This window comes from Stigmatopora nigra, chromosome 13 (genome assembly GCF_051989575.1).
Source record: "Stigmatopora nigra isolate UIUO_SnigA chromosome 13, RoL_Snig_1.1, whole genome shotgun sequence".
Classification (NCBI taxonomy): domain Eukaryota; kingdom Metazoa; phylum Chordata; class Actinopteri; order Syngnathiformes; family Syngnathidae; genus Stigmatopora; species Stigmatopora nigra.
The window spans coordinates 639,152-666,711 of NC_135520.1; the positions used below are offsets into that span (position 1 = coordinate 639,152).

At 50.9% G+C, this 27,560-nt stretch overlaps 2 protein-coding genes across 2 annotated transcripts; both read left to right on the top strand.

The window, feature by feature from the left end:
* Positions 1 to 244: 244 nt before the first annotated feature.
* Positions 245 to 12,248, top strand: eif2ak3 (eukaryotic translation initiation factor 2-alpha kinase 3). The gene is made up of 18 exons (XM_077731652.1): positions 245 to 789; positions 5,232 to 5,361; positions 6,431 to 6,625; positions 6,689 to 6,822; positions 6,884 to 7,127; positions 7,213 to 7,384; positions 7,664 to 7,789; positions 7,855 to 7,977; positions 8,048 to 8,274; positions 8,494 to 8,603; positions 8,681 to 8,803; positions 8,869 to 9,018; positions 9,087 to 9,492; positions 9,589 to 9,762; positions 9,832 to 10,014; positions 10,098 to 10,199; positions 10,300 to 10,362; positions 10,525 to 12,248. Exons 1-18 carry the CDS (start codon positions 491 to 493, stop codon positions 10,732 to 10,734), a joined length of 3,171 nt encoding a protein of 1,056 aa, XP_077587778.1. The 5' UTR covers positions 245 to 490; the 3' UTR covers positions 10,735 to 12,248.
* A 4,914-nt stretch (positions 12,249 to 17,162) lies between these two features.
* Positions 17,163 to 25,882, top strand: rab11fip5a (RAB11 family interacting protein 5a (class I)). The gene is made up of 6 exons (XM_077730854.1): positions 17,163 to 17,877; positions 19,926 to 20,467; positions 20,572 to 20,896; positions 21,123 to 23,741; positions 24,606 to 24,690; positions 24,773 to 25,882. The coding sequence occupies exons 1-6, from the start codon at positions 17,516 to 17,518 to the stop codon at positions 25,028 to 25,030; spliced, it is 4,191 nt and encodes a 1,396-aa protein (XP_077586980.1). The 5' UTR covers positions 17,163 to 17,515; the 3' UTR covers positions 25,031 to 25,882.
* Positions 25,883 to 27,560: the final 1,678 nt, after the last annotated feature.

Below are 27,560 nucleotides of genomic sequence, written 5' to 3' on the forward strand. Positions count from 1 at the left end.
CTTCTGATTGAACGAGCTGAGCCGCATCACCGCGCATGCGCCTCTTTGACCGCCAGGTGTCTCGACCAACGAGGTGCACTGTTATTAACCCTCGGCGTTGACGCCAAGTGACGTAGTCACCGACCAATGAGCTTCTGCTTAGTACGCCGCCCGGTGCGACTGACAACTGGGGGACCAATAGAGAGCCGAGTTAAGCCAACGCATGCTTTTCTTGAGCCAATAGGCGTAGAGAAACAAGGCGGAACCCTAAATTGTAACCACGGCAAGTCTTGCGTCAAGTATAAAGCGAAAAACACTTGCTTCCCCGCATGTTTACATAAAGTACGGGACCAAAGGGCGAAAAAGGATTAACTACGACATTGTTTTGTTTTTGTTTTGGCTGGGGGACTATACTATACTTTCAGAATACGGGCTGTCCTACAAGAGAAGATTTACATGGCCGACCAGTGGCATGTAAATCTTGTGCTTCCCTAATGAGCCAGCCTTCCAAATGGAAAGGGGGCTTCGTCTGGGAAACGTGAGCATTTCTCTGGTGCTCCTGCTCTTCAACGCGGTCTTAGGACTCGGGACTCTGCACCCCTCGGGCTTCGTCGTCGTCGGCCGGGACTCCTCGTCGGCTGCCCCGGTACCGGACGACGGCGGAGACCCGTTACTGGAGCTTCGCCGCCTGGACGGCGTCGCGGGGCTCTCGGCTCAGGCGGATGTCACCGTGGAGGACGAAAGTGGCTCGCCCGGGGACGACGAAGGGTCCTGCGGGGGACAACGGCGAAGAAGCGAGCCGGCGGGGAGGTAAGCTTGAAAACTTGACAAACTTTTTATTTGTTTTTGTCTTTTAACCACACTCATTTTGACGGACAAACCAAGGTAGCATTTTAAGCTAGCCGAGCGTCGTGTTATTTTCCCGCTGAAATATACTCTAAAATCAAGTTAGGGACCGTCAATAAAGAAATGGGCGAAAATTAGCCACTTGGCCCCACGGTGGGAGGCTAGCGTGGGGCTGGCGTTATTAAAAATCAAAGTTAATATCGTGAGTAGGCTTGTATTTGTATTTGGTTACTTTCTGCACGTTTTTGGACAAGAAATGTGGGCGGAGAGTCGATCGGCTGATGCGACGTCTACGCCCCGAAAAACTTCTTTTCCTTCCTTTTAAATCGACCCGAAGACGACAATAGCTCCCTTTTTCGCCTTATTTTGTTTAATCTTTTAAAGTGTTCCCTTTGCGCTGTGAAAGTCAACGCGAGTAAAAACCTTCATGTCATGAGACACACCTGCACTGTCAATTGACGCATTTTGGACGGAAAACAGTACTGTACAGATACCGTTTTACAACGTAAACATGAGCATTCACAGCCAATTTTCTTCGTTTGAATCGGTTTGATGTCTATTGTTGTCAGTAGCTTGGAGTTAATTGTCACTTTGTTCATTTTAAAGTCATTGTCAGTCACCCTATGTTTATTTTTGGATCACTTTTGTGTCACTTCTGCTTTTGTTGTTGTTGATTAAGGGACATGTAAGGTTACTTCTTGTTCATTTGTGGTCATTTGCTGTTGGTTTTGCATTACTTGTGTGTCAATTTTCTGTGGATTTGGTTGATTTAGGGACATTTTGGCTTCCTGTTGATTCTGGTCATTTTCTGTTGGTTTTGGGCCACGGGTAACTTTATTTTGGATAATTGTCGATTTATATTGCGCTGGGACATTGATTTAAGCTGGTGCTGACTTTGAAGAACTGTGCCGCAGTGTCGTTCATGCCGACTCTCCCTCCCCCTTGACCTCGGCCTCACATGAGTTAACAGTGTTCTTAAATAATTCTCTGTGTGCTATTTTCTACATGCTAGAACATCTTTTTTTTTTTGGTGGACTAAGATCAAAAGCTAGGTGAACCCCAAGAGGTTGCTGGATCAAATTTGCTTCATTTCTTATGCCAACTTTTACTTTTCATGTTATTTTTTTGCCAATTTACTCTGTTCCGACTTTCAAAGGTTTAAAAATAAGTTGTCTTTTAGGATGTTGCACCAAAAAGGTATTAAAAAAAATGAAATTGCGAAACTTTTCAAAATTCGACTTGATTTTTGTCAAATCTTCTCATTCTACTTGATCGTTCGTTAGCCGTGAGCTAAAGCCAATAATGGACGCCACCATTTGGCCGCCATTCCTCGTTCAAAAGGTTATTTGCACTTTTCACTCCCTGACGTGGTTTAATATTTTAGATGGACGCTTTGATCAGCCGTAGCTGTCAGCCACTCACCTGTGCGACCCATCCCCCATCTTTGTTTACATACGTGAATCATGCATGTGGAAAGCTAATATCATTTATTTATTTACGTAGTCGTGCACGAGTGGGTGGGCTTCTTTTTTGGTTTGTGTCCTGTTCTTTCACGTTTTTTTTTTTGCATTTTTTTCTGTTGACGTTGTCCTTGTGACAAACTCGCTTGACTGGTCAAAGCTAATTCCTGTTTTTACAGTTTTTCATAGTTTTATGAAGGAAGCCTTTTGTGTGTGTGTGTGTGGTGTATAGTTGAAGAAGAATCCTCTTGACAGATGGATGGATGGAAAGCAAAGGCAGAAAAAAGTCCCGCCGGGCAGCAACCATGTGAACCAGGTGTGGTGGGAGGAAGGGGGAGGAGCTCAGGTGGGGGTTGCCAGATCAGCTCAAGGTAGTAAGACAGAGCACTGGTAAATAAACATGTCTTTGGATACCTTTGACTGGAATAGATGTTAGAAATAATTGTGGAAGGTAAATTCTGGTAGGAGGGGCTTCGTTGTAGCTGTCAGACCAAAAGACGTTCTGGTCTTTGTCTACTCAAAGAGTAAAAGTCAGGCTGACTGCGGAGAAAGTCCAGGGTGTGGTTTTTAGAGGTTAAAAAAAACGAGGAGAAGACCTGACTTGACAGCACCAGTCGCTCTTCCCTTTTTTTCTTTTTTTTCTTTCCCGCTCCTTTCTGCCCACGACGGACGGCACGTGCCCAAATCCAAACGGCGCGGCTCCCCCCGCCGCCCCATTGGCCGAGCGGCTCCGGCCCCATTGGTTGTTGCTAAGCGGCGAGGGGAGCGAAAACAAGACGGTGGCGTGGCTGGCCGCCAGCGACTCCTGGCTACATCCCGCCTCCTTTTTGTGTGCGAGAGAAAGATAGATAGAGAGAGAGAGAGCCCCACCCAAAGTGCCGCAGTGGCGCGGGACTCCTCGTCAAAGTGGCGTCCCCCAACCCCTTCGGTCAGCCGGCCCATTTTTTGAAAAAAGCGGGAAGGAAGTCACGTCTTAAATGGCCACGGCGTGACGATATGGCGACGCTTGGCGTCCCGGGGACTGGTCCACCGAAGTGGCTCGGGGTGCTGCCTTGAAAGTGAAAGCCAAATTTGTTTTGGTTGGCGGCCTGATTTTTAAAGCCAACAGTTGATCTTGGCCCCCAAAAAGTTCACTGATTTGACATTGGTTCGTTGACCCCACCCACTTCAAATGAGTTGGTCGTTTTTGGATCACTTCCTATTGAGTTGGACTTTCTTGTCTGTTTGTCATTTCCAAGGTGACTTCATGTTGTTTTTTGGGACATTTCAAGGTCCTTTATGAACTCATTGGCTGCTATTGAAGGCGCCTTTTTGGTGGCAAGGGGTGAATGAGCACATTTTTATGAACTTTAAAAAATATTAATAATTTTTAGCATTAAATTTTTTAAAAAGTATTGAATTCATGATAATCGAGGTATTACTGTAATTGTTTATGTACAGTATGAATGAGCTACAAAGTATAATAAATCTGTACCCTTGTTGGGCCACTTCTGGCCCGCGGACCCCACCTTTGACGCCTTTCTATTTTGTTATTAGTGTTTTTTTCTTATTTCTTTCTTTCTTAAAGAAACAATCTTATTTTTTTATGACCGAAGCAGCCGCAAAAGACTGCGGTGGGTTGGGCGGGGCCTGCGTAACTTTCTCCTCCTCCTCCTCCTCCCCCCTCAGCACGTGCTCCCCACGCGGCGGTATTTTTGTCGGCGGCCCCCGTCGCACGGCGACAAGCGGGCCCCGCTCCGCCATTGGCTCGAGCCGGTGCAGGGAGGGGATTGGTCGCTCATCTCCCTGAGAAACGCGCCGTGGGTTTTATTTCAATGGGTCGTGTTTACTACCAAGCGCTCTCTTTCTCACCTCGCTTTAGCGTTAGCGAGCTCGTCTCCGAGGAGCGAGCGGGCGAGGCGGGCGCCGGCTAATTGGCGCGAGCCAGCCGGCTAGCCCCAGGCGCCACGCTAACAAAGACGTTGACGGAGCTTTTCAAACTGGGAGGACTGGCGGGTGTTTTTTTCTGAGAGATAAAATGATTAAAAATGAAATAAATGGAAGGGGAAAAAATGTAGAAATGGCCAAGGCAAAAAAAATGCAGACAAAGAAGAAAAACTGGAAAAAATGGCTAATAAAAAGGCAAAAAAATGAAATTAATTACAATAAAACTTAAAAAGTGCACTATGCAATAATATGGTTGAGTAGTGGAACAAGAAATAAATAAAATCCAGGAAAATTGTTAAAAAAACAAGTTTGAGTCACATTTGGGTTTCGCATTCAACTTTTCCGAACCTCATCAATTATTTGGCGTCCACTTGTAATCACTGCATTTATTATGATTATTATGTTTTGCTTGTGGTTTTACTGGGTTAGCGTGGCACCGAGCGGCTTCTTTTTCTTATTTACGGCGACGCGTGGGGGGAAAAGGGCGGGTCCTCAAGCCACTGCTTGGCAACAGCCAATCCGCTTTGGCTTTTTGGCAGGCACCGGCAGCCAATGGAAAAGCGCCGCTTCATTTTTCTCTTTTTTTTATTCTTGTATTGGGGGCTAAGACAATGTTTTTCTTAGCAAGACTAGTGCCCGGGAGCAAGAACCCCCCCCTTACAACACCCCCAAAAAAGGCGGGGGCGGTGATTTCGGTGTCTTTGATGGTGTTTTAGCGTGTTTGCCATTGTTTGAAGTTTGCTAGCAAGCCTTGACTAATTGGATGACAACTTGACAAATGCTTCGTTGTCAAGGGATACAAATTGAAATCCATGTCAAGTCAAATATAGCTTTTTTCTTAATTGATATAAGAAAGCCCTTAAGAATACAAATGTTGTTATTTATAAATCAGACCAAATTAAAAAAAATGAGATAAAATAAAGCATAAATGAATGGGAAAATAAGGAAGCAAGTACTCAGAATAAATTGAAATGTCTTTTCTGAACCAAAACTTTTTTTTTTGTTGACGTTTTGGTGCAGGTCCCTGGTGATCATCAGCACTTTGGACGGGCGCATCTCGGCGTTGGACCCTCACAATCACGGGCGCAAGCAGTGGGACTTGGACGTGGGTTCCGGCTGCCTGGTTTCGTCCAGCCTCAGCAAACCCGAGGTCAGTCAAACCTTCTTTGGCCGCCGTCCCTCCCTTTTCAAACGGTTTGGACCTGTAGACCCGTCGCTGGCAACCCATGAGAAAGGCGCCGAGTCTCCCTCCCCCTCGCCAAGAGGCGCCGTTTGGCCCCCGGGGCTTTTCCGCTTTTGTTCGGCGCACCGACGTGGTCGGAGACGGCTTGATAAACAGGAAATACTAATAGCCCTAGCCACTGAAAATCAGCAAGAAGTGACCCACGAGTACCCCAAGAAAGCAATAACAATGGATTCCATTGACGGAATTAGGCAAACCAATCTATTATTAAGAATATTTTGATATATATGCTATAATAAGTTGTCCAATCGGCACTTATGCACCACCACCACCACCACAAGCGTCCCGGCATTCTGCTCGGTGATTAGGCTACGGTCGGGGAGGGCTTCCCGTCTCCGGCGCCGCCCCATTGGCTCTCCCCGCCACGCTCGGCGGGAGGAGGCAGCCAGTCACCTGCCGCCCCTCCCGCTCCCCCCCTGCCGGCTTCTCGCCTGGCTCTTTATTTGAGCTCCACCAACGGAAAGCAGCTTTGTCTGCACAAAAACAAATAGCCGTGCGTTTTGAGGGAGGGCGGGACGAGGGTGTCGGGTAAGGTCATGATGTCATCGCTCAAAAAGTCATAATGTAATCATATTATCTCATTTTAATTTCATTTATAATGGCCATTGTAACTGGAATGGGAAAGATCATTTAATCAACATTGAAGCCAAACCTCCCGCTTCAAATGTCTAGCGCCCCCGGTGGCAGCCAATTATCAAGTCTTAAATAGTCCCGCATGTGGGTGGAAAACAACCCGCGGAAAATCTGTCTTCAGAGCGATCGAAATAGTTTGTTTTTTTGCAGTTTTTCACGGTTTAGCCGTTTTTTACAGTTCTTTTCGATTTTTTTGAACTGTTTCTGACTTACCTTTTTGTGTGGGCGGGGTCATTTTAAACTTTTGTATTTTTTTTATGTTTGGCCCAAATATTTCTGGGGCTGAAATAGTAGTTGCCATAGAAACACGCCTGACCCGTGTGTCCCCTCCCTCTCTGTCCAGGTGTTCGGCAGCCGGATGGTGATCCCGTCCTTGGACGGCGCCCTCTTCCAGTGGAACCGCGACCGCGAGAGCATGGAGGCGGTCCCTTTCACCGTGGAGTCCCTGCTGGAGTCGTCTCACCGCGTCTCCGACGACACCGTCCTGGTGGGTGGCAAGGCCGTCACCACCTACGGCCTGGGCGCCCGTAGCGGCAAGGTAAAACCCGCGTGGACCCCGCCCACCGACCCCGTCTGACCCAGACTCCGCCCCTCCCCCCAGCTCCTCTACATCTGCTCGGCCGGCGGCTGCAGCCGTTGGGGCGGCGACGAAACGGACGGCGGCGAAGACGTGCTCCTCCTCCACAGGACGCAGAAAACGGTGCGAGCCATCCGGCCTCGCTCTGGAATTGAAAAGTACGACATTTTTTATTTTCTTTCCCCATCATTCGTCCACGCTCACGGCCTTTTTTCCCAGGTGGAACTTCAGCGTGGCGAATTTCGAGGTGAAGTTCCTCCCCGAGGCGCGCTCGGCCATGGACCTTTTGGAGGGGCGGGCCGGCGACGACGGCGAGCCCGCTCGCTGGGGGGCGCGGCCCAGAATCTTACCGCGGGATTCCGCGGAACGCCGCCCGGACCCGCTCATCAAAGTCTCCGTCCCCGATTGGAAGGTGATGGCCTTCGGCGCCGCTCCGGATGGTCGGCTGCTCTGGGAACATCAGGTGAGTGGCATTGTCGTCCGGCTCGGGGCCGCCGACCGCGGGTTTGAGTCCCGGTGGGTGAATAATACGTGGCTCCTCCCTCTAGTTCTGCACCCCCATCGCCTCGGCCTGGTTGGTGGAGGCGGGGAAAGTGTCCCCGATCAGCCTGTTCGACGACACGGCCTACGGCGAGCGCTCGGAAACGGAAGAGGGCGACGACGACCTCCGCGACCATCCCGACCAATCCCAGGGCGCTTTGGGCTCCAGCGTCTACCTGGGTAACTACCAAATACATTCACATAAGTTGTTTTTTCAATTTTTCTGGGTTATCCAATCTCCCCCATCCCCCTTTTATATCAATAATTGTAATTTTTTTCATCTTTTTTTCTGTTTTTAGTTCAAAAATCATTTTTTCCAAATCTAAAAATACATTTAAAAAATATCAAATAAATATTGTTTTAGATCTATAAAAAAGACAGGCTTTTTAATCCAGTTCTTTTAATCCATATGTTCTAAATATTCCATCTTAAATGGTGGGTCCATTTTTGTACTGGCAGGAATGTTCCAGGGCCAACTGTACCTCCAGTCCTCAGTGAGGATGTCCCAAAAGTTCCCTTCCAAAGCCATCGGGTCCCAGAAGGACGTGGTCCCGCTCCCCATCGTCAAGTGGAAGCCTCTCATACGTAAGTCAGGAGAGCCCCGCTCCCTTTTTCAGACGTGCCGACCTTGACCTCTGACCCCTCCGCAGATTCCCCATCCCGGACCCCGGCCCTGGTGGGCTCGGACGAGTTTGACAAGTGCCTGAACAACGACAAGTTCTCGCACGACGAGTACAGTAACGGCGCGCTGTCCATCCTGCAGTACCCCTACGGTGAGACTCCCCCGGTCCCGCCCTTTCTCGCCAACATCCTCGCTCACCGCCATGCTTTTCCCCCCCTCAGACAACGGTTACTACTACCCTTACGCCAAGCGCTACCGGCCCAAACGGGACAGCGCGGTCAGCGTGATCAAAAGAAGTGGGTCGCGACCCGAGCGTCCCAGGAACAAAGACCCCGTCCTGCTCCTGCCCTGGTGGAAGGAGATGCTGGGCACCATCGTCTTCTGCATCGCCGCCACCACTTACGTGGTGCGCAAATTCTTCCACCCGTCGCCGCCCGTCGGCAACAGAGTAAGCAAAAAACTCCCTTTCGCTCCATTTCCATTCGTTTGCTGCCTTCCGTGACGACCAATGAGTTCTTAGGGAACTTTAAAGGTCACCCGGGAAGGTCCAAAAATCAACAGAAAGCTACAGCTATGGCTGTATAGAATCAATGTGTGGGTCTGGCGCCCTCTGCTGGCCCAAATACTTATTTCAGTCAAATTCTCGTGTTGTTTGCGCCCTTCCCAGCAACGAAAGGAGTCAGAAACGCAGTGCCAGACGGACAAGAGCGACCTTGAAGCGGTGGAATCCAACGAGCCGGCGCCCGAGGAGACCCGCCCTGCCAAATACGTGTCCAGGTACCTAGGCCGCGCCTCCCGCGGTGGAGGGGAGTGGTTTGCCACGGCAATTGACGACATGAACCCGCCTCCTCCAGGTACTTGACGGACTTTGAGCCCGTCCAGTGCCTCGGCCGCGGTGGCTTCGGCGTGGTCTTCCAGGCGCGAAACAAAGTGGACGACTGCAACTACGCCATCAAGAGGATCCGGCTGCCCGACAGGTAGGCCCCGCCCACCCCTTGGCAACTGGCCGTGTTTGATTTTCCCCCTCGTGGCTTGTCTTTAGGGAGGTGGCCCGCGAGAAGGTGATGCGGGAAGTGAAGGCGCTGGCCAAGCTGGAGCACCCCGGCATCATCCGCTACTTCAACGCTTGGCAGGAGAGCCCCCCGGAGGGCTGGCAGGAAGAGATGGACCACAGGTGGCTGCAGGACTACAGGTAAGATGGAAAGACATTTTTTTTCACCAGAAGTGGACCTAATGGGGTTTTTCTTTTGGGTCTTCCAGCGCCACCGAGTCACCCGCCAGCTGCCCGGACCACCTGGAGGCGCTGTCGCTCAAAGTACCCGTGTCGGGATCGTGCGAGGGCGAGACGTCCTCGCTGCTGCTCCCGGACGCGCCCGACTCTTTGGATCCCAGCTGGCCGCAGCGGGCGCCCTGCCCCTCCGACTTGACCTCGTCCTCCTTCGAGGTGGTCTTCGAGGACTCTGCTCCAGACCGGGACCGGGGGGAGGGAGACCCGCTTTCCGGCGACGGCCCCACGGACACGTCTGACGCCGGGGGGTCCTCCGCCAACCCAGAGACGCAGAGCGGCCGGACCGCCTCTTCCTCGACCCCTCGGCCCGATTGGCTGGCCTTGGCTCCGCCCCCGAACCCGGCTCCTCCCTCTCAGCGGCCGCAACCCTCTCCGAAGGTGAGATGTCTCACATCTATTATCTTTAAAAAAAATAAAAAGAATATTTTGGAAATGTGCTAAATAACAATTATTGTTGACCATATTTTGGCGCAGGTGTACCTGTACATCCAGATGCAACTTTGCCGCAAAGAAAACCTGAAGGACTGGATGTCTCGGCGCCGTCTCCCCGAGCAGAGGGAGCGCCCGCACTGCTTGGACATTTTCCTCCAGATCGCCGAGGCCGTGGACTTCCTGCACGCCAAAGGCCTCATGCACAGGGACCTCAAGGTAAGCCATTTGCCCAAGACGTTGACCTCTGACCCGTCACTTCATTCCATTTGGCCTTGCCCCTTCCAGCCTTCCAACATCTTCTTCACGGTGGACGACGTGGTGAAGGTGGGCGACCTGGGCCTGGTGACGGCCACGGAGCACGAGGAGGACGAACGCCAACGCCAATGCTCCGCCCTCCCCTCGCCGCCGCCGCTCCTGACACGCCACACGGGGCAGGTCGGCACCAAACTGTACATGAGCCCCGAGCAGGTCAGTGGAACATTTCATTCTTTAAAATGTCCCACTTGGACGCATCCCAACATTAATGGTTCTGGCTCCTCCCCCAAATCCAGCTCTCCGGACAATCGTACTCGCACAAAGTGGACATTTACTCTCTGGGCCTGATCCTCTTCGAGCTGCTCTACCCTTTTCGGACACAGATGGAAAGAGTCAGGGTGAGTGCCTCCTCGCCCATCTGCCGGACCTCCCTGTGCGGCTGGCCAAAAACGTCCTCCCCCAACCCCGTTAAACTCTGGTCCTCTTTTTGTCTGGCAGACGTTGACAGAGGTGCGCTCGTTGTGCTTCCCGGAGTCCTTCTCCAAAAACAACTCAGAAGAGGTTGGTGTTGCTTTGTCGCCCTCTAGTGGAAACGGGGGGTAACTAGAGGATTTGGCCCCCGGGCCGCCACTTTGACACCTGTGAACTAAACCCTTTAAAGGGCGGGGCCTTTCCGGCAAAAGCCAGGACGGCATTTTGACACTTTGTCTTTTCTTTTTACAGCTGGCCATGGTGCTGAGCATGCTGTCGCCGAGCCCCGGCCAGCGGCCCGAGGCGGCCGCCATCACCGGCCTGCCGCTCTTCCGCGAGCTGCCGTGCCCGCCGGCCGCCGCCCGCCAGCGCTCGCGCACCTACAGCGCCTCCTCTTCGTCTTCCTCGTCCTCTTCCTCCGGCAACGGTGGGACGGGATGGACCCCCACCCGTCCCACCTGACGCCCGCCCTTTTTAACTCTTTCCTGGTCGCAGTTTTAGCGCCCGTCGGCGAGAAGAATCGAGGTTTGGTTCTCGTCCAACCGAGAGAAAATCATGCCATTTGACTAATTGATAGTAGGGTGAAAAAAAAATGCAAGATTATTCAAAGGAATATAACTAAACCCAAAAAGAAGTGGTTAATTTTTTTTTAGCCCTTTTTGGTGCTAGATGTCCAACTAGTTTGGCCTGGGAGGTCTGAATGTTCATTGGCTGTCAGCTCTCCCTCTTTAAATGGATTGGACGTCGAGTCCTACCCAAATTGAGCAAATTAGCTATTTGTAATTTGTTCTTTTGAATGTCAACGCATTGCCTCGAATGGAGACTTTGACCCTTCCAAGATGGCCGCCTTGTCAGTCAGAGGGGGCAAAAAAAGGCCTTTTACATGCTCCAACAAGGAACTGAAAGCATTTTAGCGCCCGTAAATGTCCAATGTGCTTTTCAAGCGGGACGGTTGACGACATTCATTGGCTGCCAACCCTCCCACTCCAGACTGATGGGACACCCGTGGATGTTAAAGAAGAAATAGCTTTGATCCGAGTTAACGCCTTAGCGCTCTTCATTCCAGGAATCTTTTTTTCTTGATTTTTGGGTCTGCGCTTTTCCCCCATCCGTCACCATGGCAGGCTCCGCCTCTTTTTTGGCATTTTTTTTTTTCCCGTTACCATGGCGTGCTCCAACTCAGGTACGACGAGAAGGAGAAGAAGAAGAGAGGCCTTCAGCCGAGCTTGCCTGATTTGAAAGACCAAAAAAAAAAACAACTAACAGAACTTCTTTGTTCCAGTTTGGACTTTTTAAGGGTTTTTTTACCCCCAGAAACCTACCAACAAACTAACTGAACCTTCTCCTCTGTCCAGTTTGGAGTTTTTATTTTATTTTTTTCCTCAGGAGGATGTTGTTCCCGTGGGACTAAAAAACAGACTTTGACTACTGTTAGCACATGTCAACTTTTTTCAGAAGCAGTTGGATTTGAGGCTGTGAATGATGGAAAAAGTTGACCAATTCAGAGGGAGGAACTCTATTTTTAGTTTATTCTGTCGTTATATCATCGTACAACGTTACGAGATTTGAATTGTAATATTAGGGGGTTCCAATCATAGTCTTTTCTATTTTTTTGCCCAAAACTTGTAACGTTGGGAGACCTCCCGCCCCCCTTTTTTTCAGGAAAAACATATTTTTCTGTTATTATTTGTTCCAAATTTATTCCGATTGAATCCCAACGTTTGTCATTTAGACATTTTTTGATTCAGGTGGGCATTTGGACTAGAATATTCCAGTTTTTTTTGTTGTTATTGTGGAGAATCGGTTAGAAGGGAGAAAAAACTAAATAATCTGCATCCATAATTGTAAATATGTCAAATATTAGTTTTTTGCTTTTTATTTATATTTCCATGCTGTCAATACAATCCGTTTGGGGTTGGCCTTTATTAACCAGACTTCTTACAAGTCTGACTTTAATAAAACTGTTCAGGAAAACAGATTGGCCTTTTTCGACATGATTTTATTGACATTTTTCTTGTCGATATTTCTTTTTCATTAACTTAATGTTCTATTCTTTGCTCAGGCACCCTGTGATTAAAAAAATCTGGCCATCAGCAATGGATCATTTGATTTGGAAAAAAACTGCACTGTCCTTCCTTACCTGCAGAGAGCGCTAAAGACTCGCCTGCGCTCCATCAATGAAGGTAAACTTCAAACTTTTTCTCTTTATATTTTTTCTAGTGCATTTGCGGCCTTTTTAACGATGCAGTCAATACGGTTATTTTCCCGGACAAAAAACATCGTCCCTAAATGAACAAGTGACCCATACTCAACCGGAAGATACCCTAAATTTGTCCCATATCAAACAGGAAATGACCTAGAAATGTCCCCAAATTAACAGAAACCAACAGGAAGGGACCCATAATCTACCGTAAAACACCCAGATTTCAAAAATTGGCAAATTAAATTCCCCCATATCAAATGATTGACTGGAATTGACCAATATGAACAGGAAGTGAACAAACCCCCTGAGAAGAAACGATCTCCAATTGACCCCTAAAACAACCCATTTGACCGACATGGACGGGAAGTGAGACGTGAAATATCCCAAAACGAACAGGAAGCCTCCTCCATTCCCCTAAATGGAACTCAATGTCGAGAACGAGCAGTCGGGCGGGCGGCTAATCTCCTAAATGAAGGCGAGCGGCGACCTCGGCCACGGCGGCGAGGTCGCGGCGGTCGCCGGGCGGTCGCCGGGCGGGATTAGACTGTCCGCCTCCTCTGTTTTTCTTTGCTTTGGGATCAATCGATCGGCGGGCGCCGTTAATCCGGCCCACGGATGCGCGCCGACGCCCGGCGTGGCCGTCCGCCTTTCGGAATTGGCGCAAAACCACGAACCTGCGACGGGCCCCGCCCCCCTGGCGCGCATTTCCTCCTCGGTGACATTGAACGCCTCTTTATTTCCCCGAGCGGACCGAGGATAAATTGTCTATTATTTGCCCTTTTAAAAAGGCAGGCAGATAAGCCCCCCCTCCCTCTTCCCCCCACCCCACGCCGCTTCACCGTCATTGGCCCCCCCGGCCTGCGGGGGCGCCACTCTGCAGAAGGCCGCCCCAATTACCGGCCCCTAGTTTGCCGTAATGACTTTCCAATGACGCTCTTGATTGAAATGTAAGCGGCGGGGCCGCGGGGGTGTCGGAACGGGGAAAAAAACAATAACGGGGGGGGAAAGTTGGAGCAGGTACGCCCGCCCCAAAACTTATTAAGCCGCGCGGCGCTGGCAGCTAGCATAAATTAGCATATTGAGGGTAAATATGCAGACTATTGACGATAATAAAGCGGGATTATTCAATCCAATGAATGTTAAATAGATGGAGGCGAGGCGGCTTATCTGCTCGGCGCCGGCCTTTCTTGCCACGCCTGGCCCGGACGCCGTTATTGCCGCCTTCCCGGGAGATGTGGCCGGCGATTGACGCCTTTTTTTGTTTTCTTTCGCCGCCGCCGGTCACGTGACGCGCGGTGGGCGTGAGCGCCGCCCCCGGGGCTAGCGGGGAGATAGCGTTTTCATTATGCGCGCGCGCCGATGCGCCGACAGATTGGCTTCCGGCGGTGCGGCGCGGGGAGGGAGGGAGGGAGGGAGGGAGGGAAATAAGCGTCTTTCTGGTCTTGCGCCGCCGACGTTTCCGCAAATCAAAAATATTGGCTTTTCGTCATTTAGGTGACACGCGTGTACATTAGCATTCCAATATTGGTCTTTGTTCAGGTAAGAGCGTTGAGAAGAAAAACGGGCCTCTTCCCCAACCACTTCGTTTAGCCGCGGAAGCGAACATCTAGGCGACTTGCAAACAGATATACTTGAGTGTGGAAAATATTCCGTTCTTGGTTCAAATTGAGATCACAAATTGACCTTTTTGTCCCCTAACCACTTCGCTTAGCCGTGGAAGCTAATGTCCAGGCCACAAGGTCACTTCCATTTTGTCGTAAAAAAATATTCAGCTGTACAAATTTAGATGACATAAAAATTAAGTCCCTTAACCACTTCACAAGTCATTTTCAAAGCTGGTTTTAGGCTCAACCCCAGAACTGTGAGCCCAAAGGCCCTAACCACTTCACCACTGGGTCGTGTCTGCACTTTGTTCTCATTTTGACAAAATGGACGTCGTGGGTCGGCACCAAATGACTTTTGACTACTGGATTATGTCAAGTCAATTTAGCTTGAATGTCGAGTCCATTTGTCGTCTTTCATTAGAATGCAGATGAGATGCTAGCGTAAACAATAGCCGCGGCGCAATGTAGCCAAATGTCGGTGTTTGCCGATCGATGGCGGATGGACGCCGTCTCCGTTCGGGGTCGGAGGTGGGAGGGCGCCCGTGGTCGCGGCTAATCCCCGCCGTTGACCGTGACTTCCAGCGCCTAGTCTGGATTTGCCCAGATGCTAACAAACCCCGAAACGCCTCATAAATATGCGGGGCGGCGACCCGTTGGCCGCCACGGACGCCCACTTCCTGTTGAGGCATTTCTGGGTCACTTCCTGTTGCTTTCACGTCACTTTCTGCTCTGCTACTTAAACAAAGTCATGCAACATCTCTTTAACTTATTTTTTTTGTCTTTTTTGGCGACTCGGGAGACGTCTCCCCACCAAAAGACGGAATGGACGTCCATCTGCGTCAAAGGGTGAGTCCCACGTCCTTTTTTTGTCCCTCCACCCCTCGCCACTGCGGCAACAATGAAGACTTTGGCCGAAGGGAGACGGAGTTAATACGGCGTAACAAAGCGTAACGCTCGTAGGAGGAGCCCCGCCCCCTCGGGCGACCCGCCGCGTCCTTTGATGTCCCTGGGGGACGTCGGGGCCCCCACCCCGCCGTCGCTAAGCCCTCTGTAATTGAGTGTTTGCCGTTGCCGGGGCAGAGATCATTTCCCACGAGGGTCTTCTCTCCCGCTGCTTGTGTAAAGTGGAGATTTGTCAAGACCCGGACCCCCGCAGCATCGCAGCGAGCCACAGTGGGCTCGCCCTCCTCCCTCCTTGACCCCCACCCGGCCGACTATTCAACTCGCCGGTGCGATTGAGACGGATTGGACGTCTACAGGTGATGAACTCGTTTCCATGGACGGCAGATGCTAGAAAAGTGCCTTCTTTGCCCCTCCCAAGATGGCCGCCACACCAGAGACAAGTTCAATGCCGAGACATGGAAATTAAGTCCTCAAAATGGCCCAAAACCAAGAGGAAGTGACCTCGAAATGGTCTAAAATCAACAGTGTGCAAACCAAGCAGGATTTCACCCAAAAATGACAGAATAAACAATTCCTTTTCCGGCCGGCGCACTCACTTACATCTCCGGCCAACAGGTGGCGTCGGAGAAGCGGGGAGGCTAACGGCCAAAGTGATTGACAGGTGTCCGGATGTCTGTGGGCCGGGGGCCGTTTAGCGCTTGATTAAAAGGCAAAGTGGACAAATCGCTCTTAAGTCTCAAAGGGCGCAAAAAAAGCTCCTTTTTTTGCTGCTCCTTCTCCTCGGACGCAGCTGCTCCCGTGGGCCCGCCATCCCACCGTCCCGCCGGCCCTCCCAGCCGCGACACGTGAGACGCGGCGGCAGGAAACGCAAACAAGCAAGCGGCTCTTCCTTCAGCTGTCCTCCATTTCAAGCCATCCGCACAATAGACGCGTTTCAGCGCCAATGACGGCGCCAGACGTCCCATCCGATTCCCCCGCACTGGCTAATTCCCATTTTGCCTGCCGGCACCCGAACGCATCAGGTGATTAGGGTCCCTTTAGCCCGCGCCAGGCTAAAATGAGCCCCGCCTCCGTCACCAGCCCAATTATTGCCAATTAAATGGCCGCCACGAGCTGTTTTATCACGGCGGCGATGTGCCGTTTGTTGTTTTTTAGGGGGAGGGGCATTTGGCGCTTTCCCACTCAGTCGCTATCAGAACAAAAACACAAGATTACACACCTGTCGCCCACGCCGGCGCTTTATGAGCGGATATTTGATCTGGAGGCCGCAGCCTAAATATTTACACGTCCAGCCCCGGGGGGCGTGGGCAGGGCGGCGCTCAAGTTCAAAGGTCAAACGCAGCTGCTGGCTCAATTTTCAGTGTTTTATGTTTATCTGGATTTTTTAAATGATCATTTTTTTAGATTTTTTTTGTGCAGATTTTCCCCTTTTTTGGGTGGCAGTTTTCATGTTTTTGTAGTCTTTATTTTCAATCTTCACTCTTTGTTTTGGTCTAATTTTTGGGGTTCTTGCTGATATTTTTTACCAATTTCTTTCATGTAAATTTGCAGCTTTTTGGTCTATTCCTTGGCGTCTTGGGGCGCAGCTGTCCGAGGACTTCCCGAGAACAGACGGCAGCGTTTCATTACGAGCGTCGGAGCGAGAAAGTGAGCCCCGTTTATCTTTGTATCTTTCTAATTGGCCACTCAAAAGTGTAAGTAGGCCATTTGCACTCTGCGCCCAATCGCAGCTGCCGCGTGCGCCGCTATGGCCCGCCATTCGCCGTCCGTCCACCGTCGGAATGGCGGACGGGATCAAGTGTCTAATGAGGAGGATTAGTCCGTCCAAAAGGAGACGCTTTAACGCTCCCCACTTGACTGACATGTGGACTAAAAATAAAAATCACAGCAAAATTTGATTAACCTGTTTTTTCTCTCGCCCTATTCTTAGATTTCCTGCCTTCCCTTCCAATAAAATGGACGTCCATCCACATCAATGGCAGTTCCATCAGTATCCTAAATAAAGGTTAAGGTGAGGTTTAAGTTCACAAAAGGTTTTGGGTCACTAAGTTTATTTAGTTTAACTTCCTGTTTACTTTGGGTCACTTCTTGACAGTTCCAAAAGTCCCAACGAACCACAAAAGGAGGATAACATCGTCAGAAATGTTGCAGCCTATCTCGTTGGCACTGACTCAAAATGGCCGACACGCCAGAACTTGCTCACCGCTCGTTCGTGGCATCTCGATCTATTCTTGTTTACACACACACGCCGTCTAACGAAGTGCACGTGCGGCGGAACCCGGAAGTAGTGGGCGAGGAGAAGGCGTGACGTCGCCCCCCGCAGAGAGGCCGACAAGCCAGCGACAAGCGGCGGAGAAACGGGGGAAACGCGGTGGAAACGCGGGGAATTGTCGCCCACCGCTAAGCCATCAAGCCGGACAACGGTCCATGTGAAGCTTTGGGAAGCCGAGGAGCGGTGGGGGTCGGGGTCGGGTTGGCTGGTGGACGCTACCAACCGAACAGCCGCCCTAACCCCCGCCGGTTCGGACTCCACATGGAGCAGCAGCAGCCATGGGTGCCCACGCACGTCCAGGTGACGGTGCTCCGAGGTCGGGCTCTCCGGGGAAAAGGCAAGCACGGCACCAGCGACGCCTACGTCGTCGTCCAACTGGCCAAGGACAAGTACTCCACCTGCGTGGCGGACAAAACCACCGAGCCCGAATGGCGTGAGGAGTGCTGCTTTGAGTTACAACCGGGCGTCCTGGAGGAGGCGGACGCAGGCCCCGGCACCGGTTCCGGACCCGAGCTGCTCCTCACCGTCATGCACCGGGCCCACATCGGCCTCGACGTCTTCCTGGGCCGGGCACTCATCCAGCTCGGAGAGATCTTCCACGAGAGCCGCGGCGTCAAAAACCAGTAAGTGATGCTGACCGGCTCTTTTCTCCCGGGGTCCGTGAACGCACCGCGACTTGTCTACATTTTAAAGCGGACGTACGCAGGTTAGCTAAAAAAGAAATAAAATATATAAATATATATGTATACGAATGGGGAAAATGAAGGACTAGTGCTGCATAGACACACCCAAAGTCGTCTAGAGGCTTCTAGAACGAGAGCACGCGCGTTTGTTTATGCGAGATGTTGAAGCGGGATAGGATTACGCCGGATTCCCCTGCCCTCCTTACAAACGGATTATATACCAACAAACTATGCGAGTATGGCCAAAGATCATGATTTGATTTCAATTTTTTTGGCCGGAGAACATTAATTTTAAGTAGTAGTTTTCAGGGGCTGAATGTTTTGACGGCTTGCAGGGGGGCGGACGATGCTAGACGTCCAATCGTGTGGCGTGCGAACAGCAGTTTGCTTTTCATTTATGGAAATGACAGTCAAATCAGTGCAAAATTACATGTAATATGTAAATATGTAAAAAAATAAGGGATAAAACAATAATAAAAGCTACAAAAGCTAAATCCCCACAAAATTAAAAAAAAGAAAGTGCAAAATTATCCCAGAATGTTATATAACCACAAAAACTACCGATAGAGAGACAAAAACACGACTTTATGGAAAAAACTGCAAATAGCCATCTTAAAACTACAAAAACAAGAAAAAGCCCTTGAAAAACCGAGTCCTATTTCGATTGGTTGCCCGACAAGTTTGTTGGTAAATAGGAAGTGCCAAGCCCTTCCGTGTCCCTCCGCCAATTATGATAAGACGTAAACACGCCAATTATGACTAAACGAAATATCTGCTGCCAACCTCCGTTTTCAAACGGATTGGACATTCATCACAGTTTGTGTCGGGGCACTGAGGAAATAGCCGTTGCTTTAACATTAATGAAATCATCTTTGAATGCAAAATAACTTTGTTATGACGTCGTTTTAATGGGATTTCTGCCCCTTACCAACATGGCCGCCTCGAAGTCACGTTGGTGGTTAGGACCAAAGGCCTTTTTCTGTTTTGCCTGTCAACACAAATGATTTTATCCAGAGTTATCAATGCTAGTAAATGACTTAAAATAATACATTTGTGACTTGGTCCAGTTGCTGCCGTCCTCCCACTTGAAACTGATTGGACGATGAGTGGCATTGGGCATTTTTGAAGGCTTCTTGAAAGGAAGGAGGAGGAAGTAAAAGTCCCAAATTGTCCGCCATGCTTGGAATGTGAACTCCACCTGGCTTTTCAGGGAGGGACGGCGCCGCACTTTCATTGTTGGACAAGAAATTTGAGTCCACGCCTTGCTAATTTAGCATCAACAATGTCTTGAAGCACTTTTAAAGCGACGGCGTCCCCATTTGTGCGCCAGACTCCACCTTTGAGCACGCAATTGTTTTCTCACACACACACTCCCTTCACTCTCAGAGTGTGTTTTTGTGTGTTTGCTCTCGGCGCCGAAATGGAGGTCAACGATAGGACGGCGTAAATATTCCCCTGGTATGTTGACATGCTTTTCTCAATAATGCTAACGCTGAATGCTAATTGGATGTGTCGCCCCGTCACCGGAATGGATTGATCGGCCGAGATACACGTCCAATTTTGCGGCGTCCAATCGTCCTTGGGTTTATTCCGAGTAGACGTCCGTTCCATTTGAAGCGGGAGGATTGGCAGGACAAACATTTACTTGCAATGGATGGGACGTCTGTTGCCGTCAATGGCGGGCCATGAGCTAATGCTAGCCAGATGCTATTTTGAAGTGAAATTCTCGATTAGACATTTGGTGTTGCGCTGGCTGTGCTAACCTGTTTGACAACTTTTGCTACCTTTGCCCATTGTTTGTATTGAATTGTTTTACTAATGAATTGCTTTCACAACTTGTTTTGGAAGTAGATCCCCCAAAAAAACTTAACGTAAAAAATCTTGAAAAACCTTGGTCCCTACTTGCTCAAAACGATCCTATCCTGACCACACGCCACATTTTCATGTTCCCGTGTGATCCCTCCCCCCCCCCCCCCCCCCCCCCCCAGGTGGTACCGTCTAAACTCCAAGACTGGCAAAAAGGAGAAAGAGCGCGGCGACATCCAAGTCAGCGTGCAGTTCACCCGCAACAACTTGACGGCCAGCATGTACGACCTGGTCATGAAAGACAAAGGGGGCGCCGCTTCCACCTTCAGCAAACTCAAAGAGCGCATGCGGGGCAAACGGCGTTCCGTCGAGGACGCCGCCGCCAACGCCGCCGTCCCTTCCCCGTCGCCCTCCGCGCCCCCCACGCCGCCGACGCCGGCGCTGGGGCCCCCCCGCCGCCGCCTCCCCAGCGACGGCGGCGGCGAGGAGGACTACGAGGACGACGAGGGCGGCGAGATCCGCCGTAGCAAGATGCGCACCTTCTTCCTGCGCGGCAAGCTGAGGAAGTCGTCGGACACGCGCTCCAGCACCTCGCTGGGCTCGGAGAGCAGCGAGTCGTCGTCGCGGGGGGGCAGCCTCAGCCCCACCGCCGGCATCAGCGTGGTGGTCTCCGACCTCTCCGATTCGCCCAGCAACAGCAGCGACCTGACCGTGGACAGTCCGGGTGAGCCACGGGCCTTGACTCCGCCGTCTCAAAATGTTTGGCTATTTATCAAAATTGTCCCCCGGCCGCCATTTTGACCCCCATGTCTTTGTCCCTTTTTTTAGAGCGCACCGAAAACCCATCACCCAAATTGTCCCCCTCGCGCCCCGATTCGATCGAGGAGAGAACCAAGGAACTCACCGCAGCCGTGCCTAAGCAGCCAACGCCACCCCCGCCGCCGCCCAGGGGCGGGGTTCCGGCGACCCCACAGAAGACCCTTCCGCTGTCGGCGTCCTTGCAGAACCTGGGCCCGCGGGCCACCGCCGACCCCCTGCACGGCACGGTGGGCGACGGGCGTCGGTGGTCTTTCGACGAGGCCGGCGAGGAGGAGAGCGCCGCCATCGCCGCCGCCATGGAGAAAAACGGCCCCGTCGTCGAGGCTAAACCCAGGTGAGTCCCCGCTCCCCCGCGACGAGTCGAGCAGTAGACTTAAATCCGATGATTGTTTGACGCTAATGGACGTCCAATCCTTTTTGAGGTTGGAAAAAAAAGTTCATTTCAATGTGTTTTGCCTCTGTTGCTTCTGTCCTAAGATGGCTGACAAGTAAGGCTGTCAGCCTATGGTGGCTGGCTAAGCTTTAGTTGAACAATGTCAAGTGTGCCTTTCCTTCCACAGCCTGTCGGCGCCTCCCGGAATGGAGCCCGCCCTTTCCCCGTTGCACCACTCTAACCCCTTCTGTCCGTCCCCGCCCGGCGACCCTTTCTCCTCGCACGATCCCTTCTCCGATTGGCCGGAGCCGTTCTCCGGTTCTCTCCCGCCCCCTTTACCCTTCCTTTCCGACGCTCGCCCTCCCATCGAGGAACTGTTCCCCGAGGCGACTCGCCGGACCCCGGAAGACTTCCCCGACGCCGCGGGAGAGAAGACGCCTCTGGACCGGAAGTCCTCCAACCCTTTTGCGCCCCCTAGGGAACCCGGCGAAGAATGGGACGCGTCCTTTAAGGAATTTGCGGCCCATAGGCTCCAAGAACCCAAAGACCAAACGTCTAGCGTCCACAGAAGAGACGGTAGCGGCCATGAAGCTAGCGATTCCCCGAGTCTTAAAGGTTTTAGTTTCAGTTCTCTGGACCCGATCCCAGAAGATGACGGTACCGAGTACCCGGAATGGCAACGGGTGGACGGTTCCGCCGAGGTGGCTCCCGCCTACCCAGAGTCCGTGGCCTCTTCGGGGATCGGTACGTCGGTGGAAGACGATTTCCTCTCCGGCAGGTCTTCGTATTCGGCGTCGGGGAAGTTCTCCGCGGGTTCCGTGGACAAAAGCGAGGCGCGAGGTTCTTCTCCGGGCTTGGAGACGGCGGCCAGTCTCAAGAGTTTTAGTTCTACGGACGAGTTCTCCACCGAAGACCAACAAAGTGAAGATACGGAATGGTGGGATTCCGATGGCTCCACGGTCTTCACGCCCCCGCCCACTTCGGCGACCGGTCTCGAGACCACGGAACCGGACCTTCAGCCCGAGTCCAAGTTCTTCCGGTGTTCCGATGCCGAGAACCAGGATGACCCTCGAGGTGAATCTAGTCCACAAGAATCTCTTGGTGTCAGCACCTCCTCCCCGAGGACTTTTTCAGGCGTACAGGACCATCACTCGGAGTCCCTCCCAGATCCGGACCAGAGCGGCGACCCCTCCCACGTGGAAACCGAAGCCTCTTCAACGGGATCTCCCTGGTTCTACCCGCTTCCGGAAACTGTAACCGATACAAACGAAAGGGGTTTGCCAGTGAGGGATGACCGAAGTTCTGAAGGTCTTCCTGAACCAGACTTGTTTCCCGAGCCCTTTCAAGGGAGTCAGGTGTCCGTCCTCAACTCCCCGGTGGAAGCTCCTCCCCCACAACTTCCAGGGAAAACTCCAAACACGGCAAGCTTTCGGGAAAACATTGACGTAACCTTCCACCAAAACCAGGACCAGGAGACATTGGCCTCAGAAAACATCTTTGGAGAAACAGGAACCATCCTGGGATTTTTCCCGTATCCAAACAACCACACTGGCGGATCTGATGCCCTTAATCCAGGTTCCACATTATCCGAAGTCTTCCTGGTGACTTCTCCAGACCGCTACCAGGAGTCCTTTAGGTATGATGAGAAAGATCTTCCACCAGAACTCCCCAAAATATCTCAGAGCACCAGGGACTTCCTCCAAAGCCTCGACAGCAAATTGCAGTACCACCAAAACTCCCAGGAGAAGATATACTTGGAGGACTCTAGCTTTGGTGGGGCGCTAGGAGAGTATCTGGAACCGGCTTCAACGTTTGCCATTCCACAAGGTTCTTCCGATGACCCCAAGCCACCTGTTTGGTCTTTTCTGGGTACGGCGGACCCCCGGCATGCCGCTCCTGCCACAGATTTTGACCCAATCCCCGTCAGACTCCATCAGTTCTCCGCTCTGGACCAAGTACCACCAAAAGGCCCTCCACCGAGACCTCCTAGAACACCCGATTGGTCGTCCCCGCTCACCGAGGACGTGTCAGATCTTCGTCTGACGGATGACGAGAGTTCCGAAGGTCTCTCGGACTCGGATCCGAACCCCGTTGGACCTCGGGACTTTGCGGCTTTTGACCCATACGCGGTCCAAAACCTACATGGTCTCTCCCAAGATGATTGGGGTGCATCCCAGTCCCAAGTGAGCACCCTCCCGGCCAACTGGACCCTCCGTGGAGACGCCTTACCTCCCTTCCCGGAGTTTGCCAACCCTCTTTCCCGGGACCTCAAACCCCCCGATTGGTTGTCTCCTCCAACCGAGGACTTTTCAGGTCTTCTGGACCCACCCTGGGACCACAGTAGTCCCAAAGTTCTCCCAGATTCCCCTCCGAACTTGGCCGGAGACGATCCGACGAAGGAGTTCTCCAAACGTCCTCCGCCGCCACGACTCCCTAAAATCTTCCAGAGAACCACGAGCGTTCCGGTGGGTCTCCAGGCGGTCTTGCTCCCCGGTGAGGACCTCGAGGGTTCTCGGCTTGTCCGCCGTTCCAAGCCGGCGCTGCAGCGCACCCAGTCTGCCAGTACTTTGACCTCGGACTGGGACAAGGGCCTTCCTCCCAGCTTCTGGAAGGAGTCGTGGACCTTTCCGACCAGTTCCTCACGTTCCGCCTCCCCTTCTCTTTCCACCGCCTCCGCCCCCCTGTTAAGCCGGCGGGATAGCCGCCTCCCCTCACCGCTTTCTCCAGGCTCCGCCCTTTCCGTTCCTTCTGGAGCCCCAAATCTTCAGGACATGGGACGGCGGCAGGACATCCAGCAGGAGCTCAGGTGAGGTCGCTCTCCCGGGTGGTGGAACCTTCTCATCTTCTTCTTCTGGATTCTTCCCGCCTACTTTCTTTCTTCTGTGGTCTTGGTGGTGTTGGTGGTGCGACTTTCTCATGGTGGCGAGCAAATTTGACAAGAACTTCCTCCAATGGACATTTTCAAATTGTATTTAGGCCCACATTTTTGGTTGCAAGCCTCCTCCTCCTCCCCCCACGCCATTTTTTCCAGGAAATGGTGTTTTGACTTGATTTATTTATTGCTGAAATCTTCCCGTTAACACAAATGGTGCGCTAATAAGGGGGTGGGGGGGGGGTCGATTGCCTGGGGCCAATTAGCAGTTATTATTTTGCCCTCTGATTCTTAACACGATCCCCCCCCCCCCCACACACACACACACACACACTCCCCCCCCCCTTCCTCCTTCTTCTTCTCTTTTCTTCTTCTCCCAGGATCTGTTCTCACCCTCTTTTGTTCCCCTGAAAAAAGGTGTTGTTGTGTCACCGATAGCGTTTCCTTGGTCCCCCCCCTGGCCCCCCTTAGCTCCCCCCTCAGGCAATCACACACTTCTTAACACAATTCCACTTGTTTTGCATAAAGGCTTGCAATTAAAAGCACGTTTGGCCTCATTTTCCTTTTAATTTCCGTCACTCCTTTCTGACAGACTTCAACCTTCTGCTTCTGCTCACTCACATTTTGGAGGGGTGATAAAAAAATAGACCCATGTTTTTTATTTTTTTAAATATAAATCTTGGCTCAAAACACCTTCTAACCTTTGAATTTGAAAATGTCTGATTTCCTGTGACCTAGCTTTTTCCTTTTTTAAAATTTTGTATTTAAAGTTCATTATTTTGTCATTTTTTTTGTCAGCCCCCACCCGGTGCGTCCCCTGAGCAGCCTGGAGAAGATCAAATCCAGCTTCCACGCCGGCAAAATCGCCCACTCCGGAGAAAAGGTACCGTCGACGTCCGAGCGGATTGGTCGCCGTCCATGGCACCTAATTTTTGGGTCTAACGTTTATTTTTTTCTTCTTCCAGATGTTGACGGAGGGGGCGGGCTCGTACTACCACCTGAGCCACAAGGATCTGGTGGGCCTGGTGGTCCGGCGCGAGGCCGAACTGGAGCGTCAGAAAAGCCAGTTCGAACGCCAGCGCGCCCTGCTGGCCAAGCGCGAGGTGGAGCTGCGGCGGCTGAAGCCGCAGGTTCGAGACCTGGAGGACTACATCGACACGCTTCTGGTGCGCATCATGGAGCAGAAGCCCACCCTCCTGCAGGTGCGATCTCGACTCAAATGACGATCGTCTTTCGTCTTCCGTCTTCTGTCCTTTCGTCTTCCGTCCTTTCTCCTCAAACTTCCGCCTTTCCTCGAAAAATAACGTCCGACCGCGTCACTTTTATCACGCCAATGTAAAGTTTTGCCACTCGCTAGACGATAAACAACAACAAAAAAGTCGTTTTGGTGGTTAACGACGATGAATAAAGTCATTAGCGAGTCACGGAAAAAAGGAGGAAATGATTAGCACGGAGCAGAATTCGCATCCCGAGGGCCACAATGCATGCTGGGAGACTGTAGGAGATTGTGCTTATTTTTGTGTTGATGCTAATTTGGGAAGGCGTGATGCGTTCAGGTCGCCTGGGAAAATCGGCTTCTTACAAATACCCAATAGCGTTTTAATATTCAAATCCAGGTCACTTCCTGTCCAGTTTAGGAGCACCCTTGTTCATATTGAGGCATTTCCAGGTCACTTTTTTGTTTTTGGCTTTTATTTTGTTAAGTCTTTTTATTTCCGTCCCTTCTTCTTGATTTTATGACCTCCTGTTTATTTTGGTCACTTCCTGTTCTTTTTGGAACATTTCTGGTTGACCTCTTATTTGTTTGGTCACTTCCTGTTGATGTTTGATTATTTAGCTTGACCTCGTGTTTATTTTGGTCACTTCCTCTTGATTTTCCGATTACTCCTGGATTATTTTGGTCAATATTTGTAACTTTAAGACTTTAAAATGTGCGTTAGCTTAGCATATGAAGCACTGTGACGACTACCGTGTCTTCCCACGGGCTTTTATGGCGGTCGTCCAACATGGACACCATTGTCTCTCTTTCACACAATTTTGTATATTTAATAAAGACGTGTTTGTTGGTCACCTGACGTGGGCGTCCGAGTCTTGCTTTGTGGCGACCTTTGGCCTTTTCCATTCATTTTTTTGCATTTCATCCCTTCCATGGCGGTCAATGAGTTCACTAGAAAGCTCAACAGGAAGTTACCCAGAAATGCCCCCAAAAAATGAGCGGAAAAGCGACAAACGAACCCAAAGCAAGTCGACCAGTCGACAGGAAGTACCCTAAAATGGACAGAATGTGATCCCAAATTGACAGGAAGTACCCTAAAATAGACAGGAAGTGATGCAAAATGAACTCATTGCCTGCCATTGATCATCATAGATGTCCAATTGACTGGACGACCATTTTTTAAAATTTATTTTAAAATAAGTTTTCCATCCAGAAAGTAAATGAATTCCTATTTTAAGTCCATATTTTGCGTATGGCCCGAATAATGTGTCATAGCCGTGTTTTTAATTAAATATGAAATATGCATGGACGTCTTCCAAGCATATGTTGTTTTTTTAGTGCTAAACAAGCTGAATATGTTATTACAAGTATTAATTGGACTGTCTGGCTAATCACAGTCGTTAATTGCTCCACACATAAATTGTGTGGGGTTTTTTTATTCCATTTTTTATTATCATTAATTACCAACAGGAAGTGACCAATGAACTGTGAAATACTTAGAGAAAAACTCAGGAAGTCACCCAGAAATTCCCCAAAATCAACAGGAAGTAGCCCATAAATTTTCCAAAACATACAGGAAGTAGCCCAGAAATTCCCCAAAACCAACAGGAAGTAACCCAGAAATTGACAATAATACCCAAAAGCAACTTCCCCAGACTAGCATTTTGTAGCTAGCAGGCTAGCGAGCATCACAGATGCCATATGTCGCCACGGCGCAGCTTTTTTTTTTTTCTTTTTTTTTCTGGCTCCAAATTAGCGGTGGCGGCAATTAAAGGCAAGTCGGGCGGCGGGCGCCGCAATCCACGGCTGACGCGGCGTTATTAATAATTCTGGCATAATGATTTGAAAGATGGCGTCGTCATTACACCATTTAATTGCCACGGGTGCCAAGCCATTCCGACAGGAAACAGTTTGGCGGAGGCATTAATGAGCGGGCGCCACCTGCCGCGTGCTAACATCTGGCTACGGCTAATACCCACACTTGCCACGTCTTGACTGACAGCTGGAGTCCTTCCATCATACTTTCTTCGTAAAGACATTTCTTTGATTGGATGGTCAACTAAAGGGGACAATAGCTCACCCGCAAATGCCGCAAAATCAACAGGAAGTGGCCCAAAATAATCCACAAGTCTCCTAGAAAAGGGTCTAAAATGAACAGGAGGTTGCCAGGAAGTGACCCAAAAAGTCAGCCGGAAATGACCCAGAAATCAACAGGAAGTGACCCAAATCCACAGTCAAGTCACCCAGAAATGTCACAAAATCAACCGGAAGTGAGCAAAACAAACAAGTCATCCAGAAATGGCCCAAACGTAAGTTTTGACCAAATGTTTAGTGCGTCGGCTCGCAGTTTTGCGATCGAGGGTTCGATCCCGGGAGGGAGTTTTCATGTTCTAGGCTCTAGCACCCCCTGCGACCCTTGTGAGGACAAGCGAATGGGATTTTAATACCATGTGTACGATGTAACCCGCCACAAAGATGGCTTCATTCGCCTCTTTTTGTGCAGCGGCGGCCATTTCGGGGCCGCTAGCGACTCATAG

Coding starts and splice junctions, on each gene's coding strand:
- eif2ak3 (XM_077731652.1), top strand. CDS start 491: ATGGAAAGGGGGCTTCGTCTGGGAAACGTGAGCATTTCTCTGGTGCTC. Junction 7,128..7,212: donor GGCTGCTCTGGGAACATCAG/GTGAGTGGCATT, acceptor TCCTCCCTCTAG/TTCTGCACCCCCATCGCCTC. Junction 7,978..8,047: donor CATCCTGCAGTACCCCTACG/GTGAGACTCCCC, acceptor TCCCCCCCTCAG/ACAACGGTTACTACTACCCT.
- rab11fip5a (XM_077730854.1), top strand. CDS start 17,516: ATGGAGCAGCAGCAGCCATGGGTGCCCACGCACGTCCAGGTGACGGTG. Junction 20,468..20,571: donor CCTGACCGTGGACAGTCCGG/GTGAGCCACGGG, acceptor CCCTTTTTTTAG/AGCGCACCGAAAACCCATCA. Junction 20,897..21,122: donor GTCGTCGAGGCTAAACCCAG/GTGAGTCCCCGC, acceptor TTCCTTCCACAG/CCTGTCGGCGCCTCCCGGAA.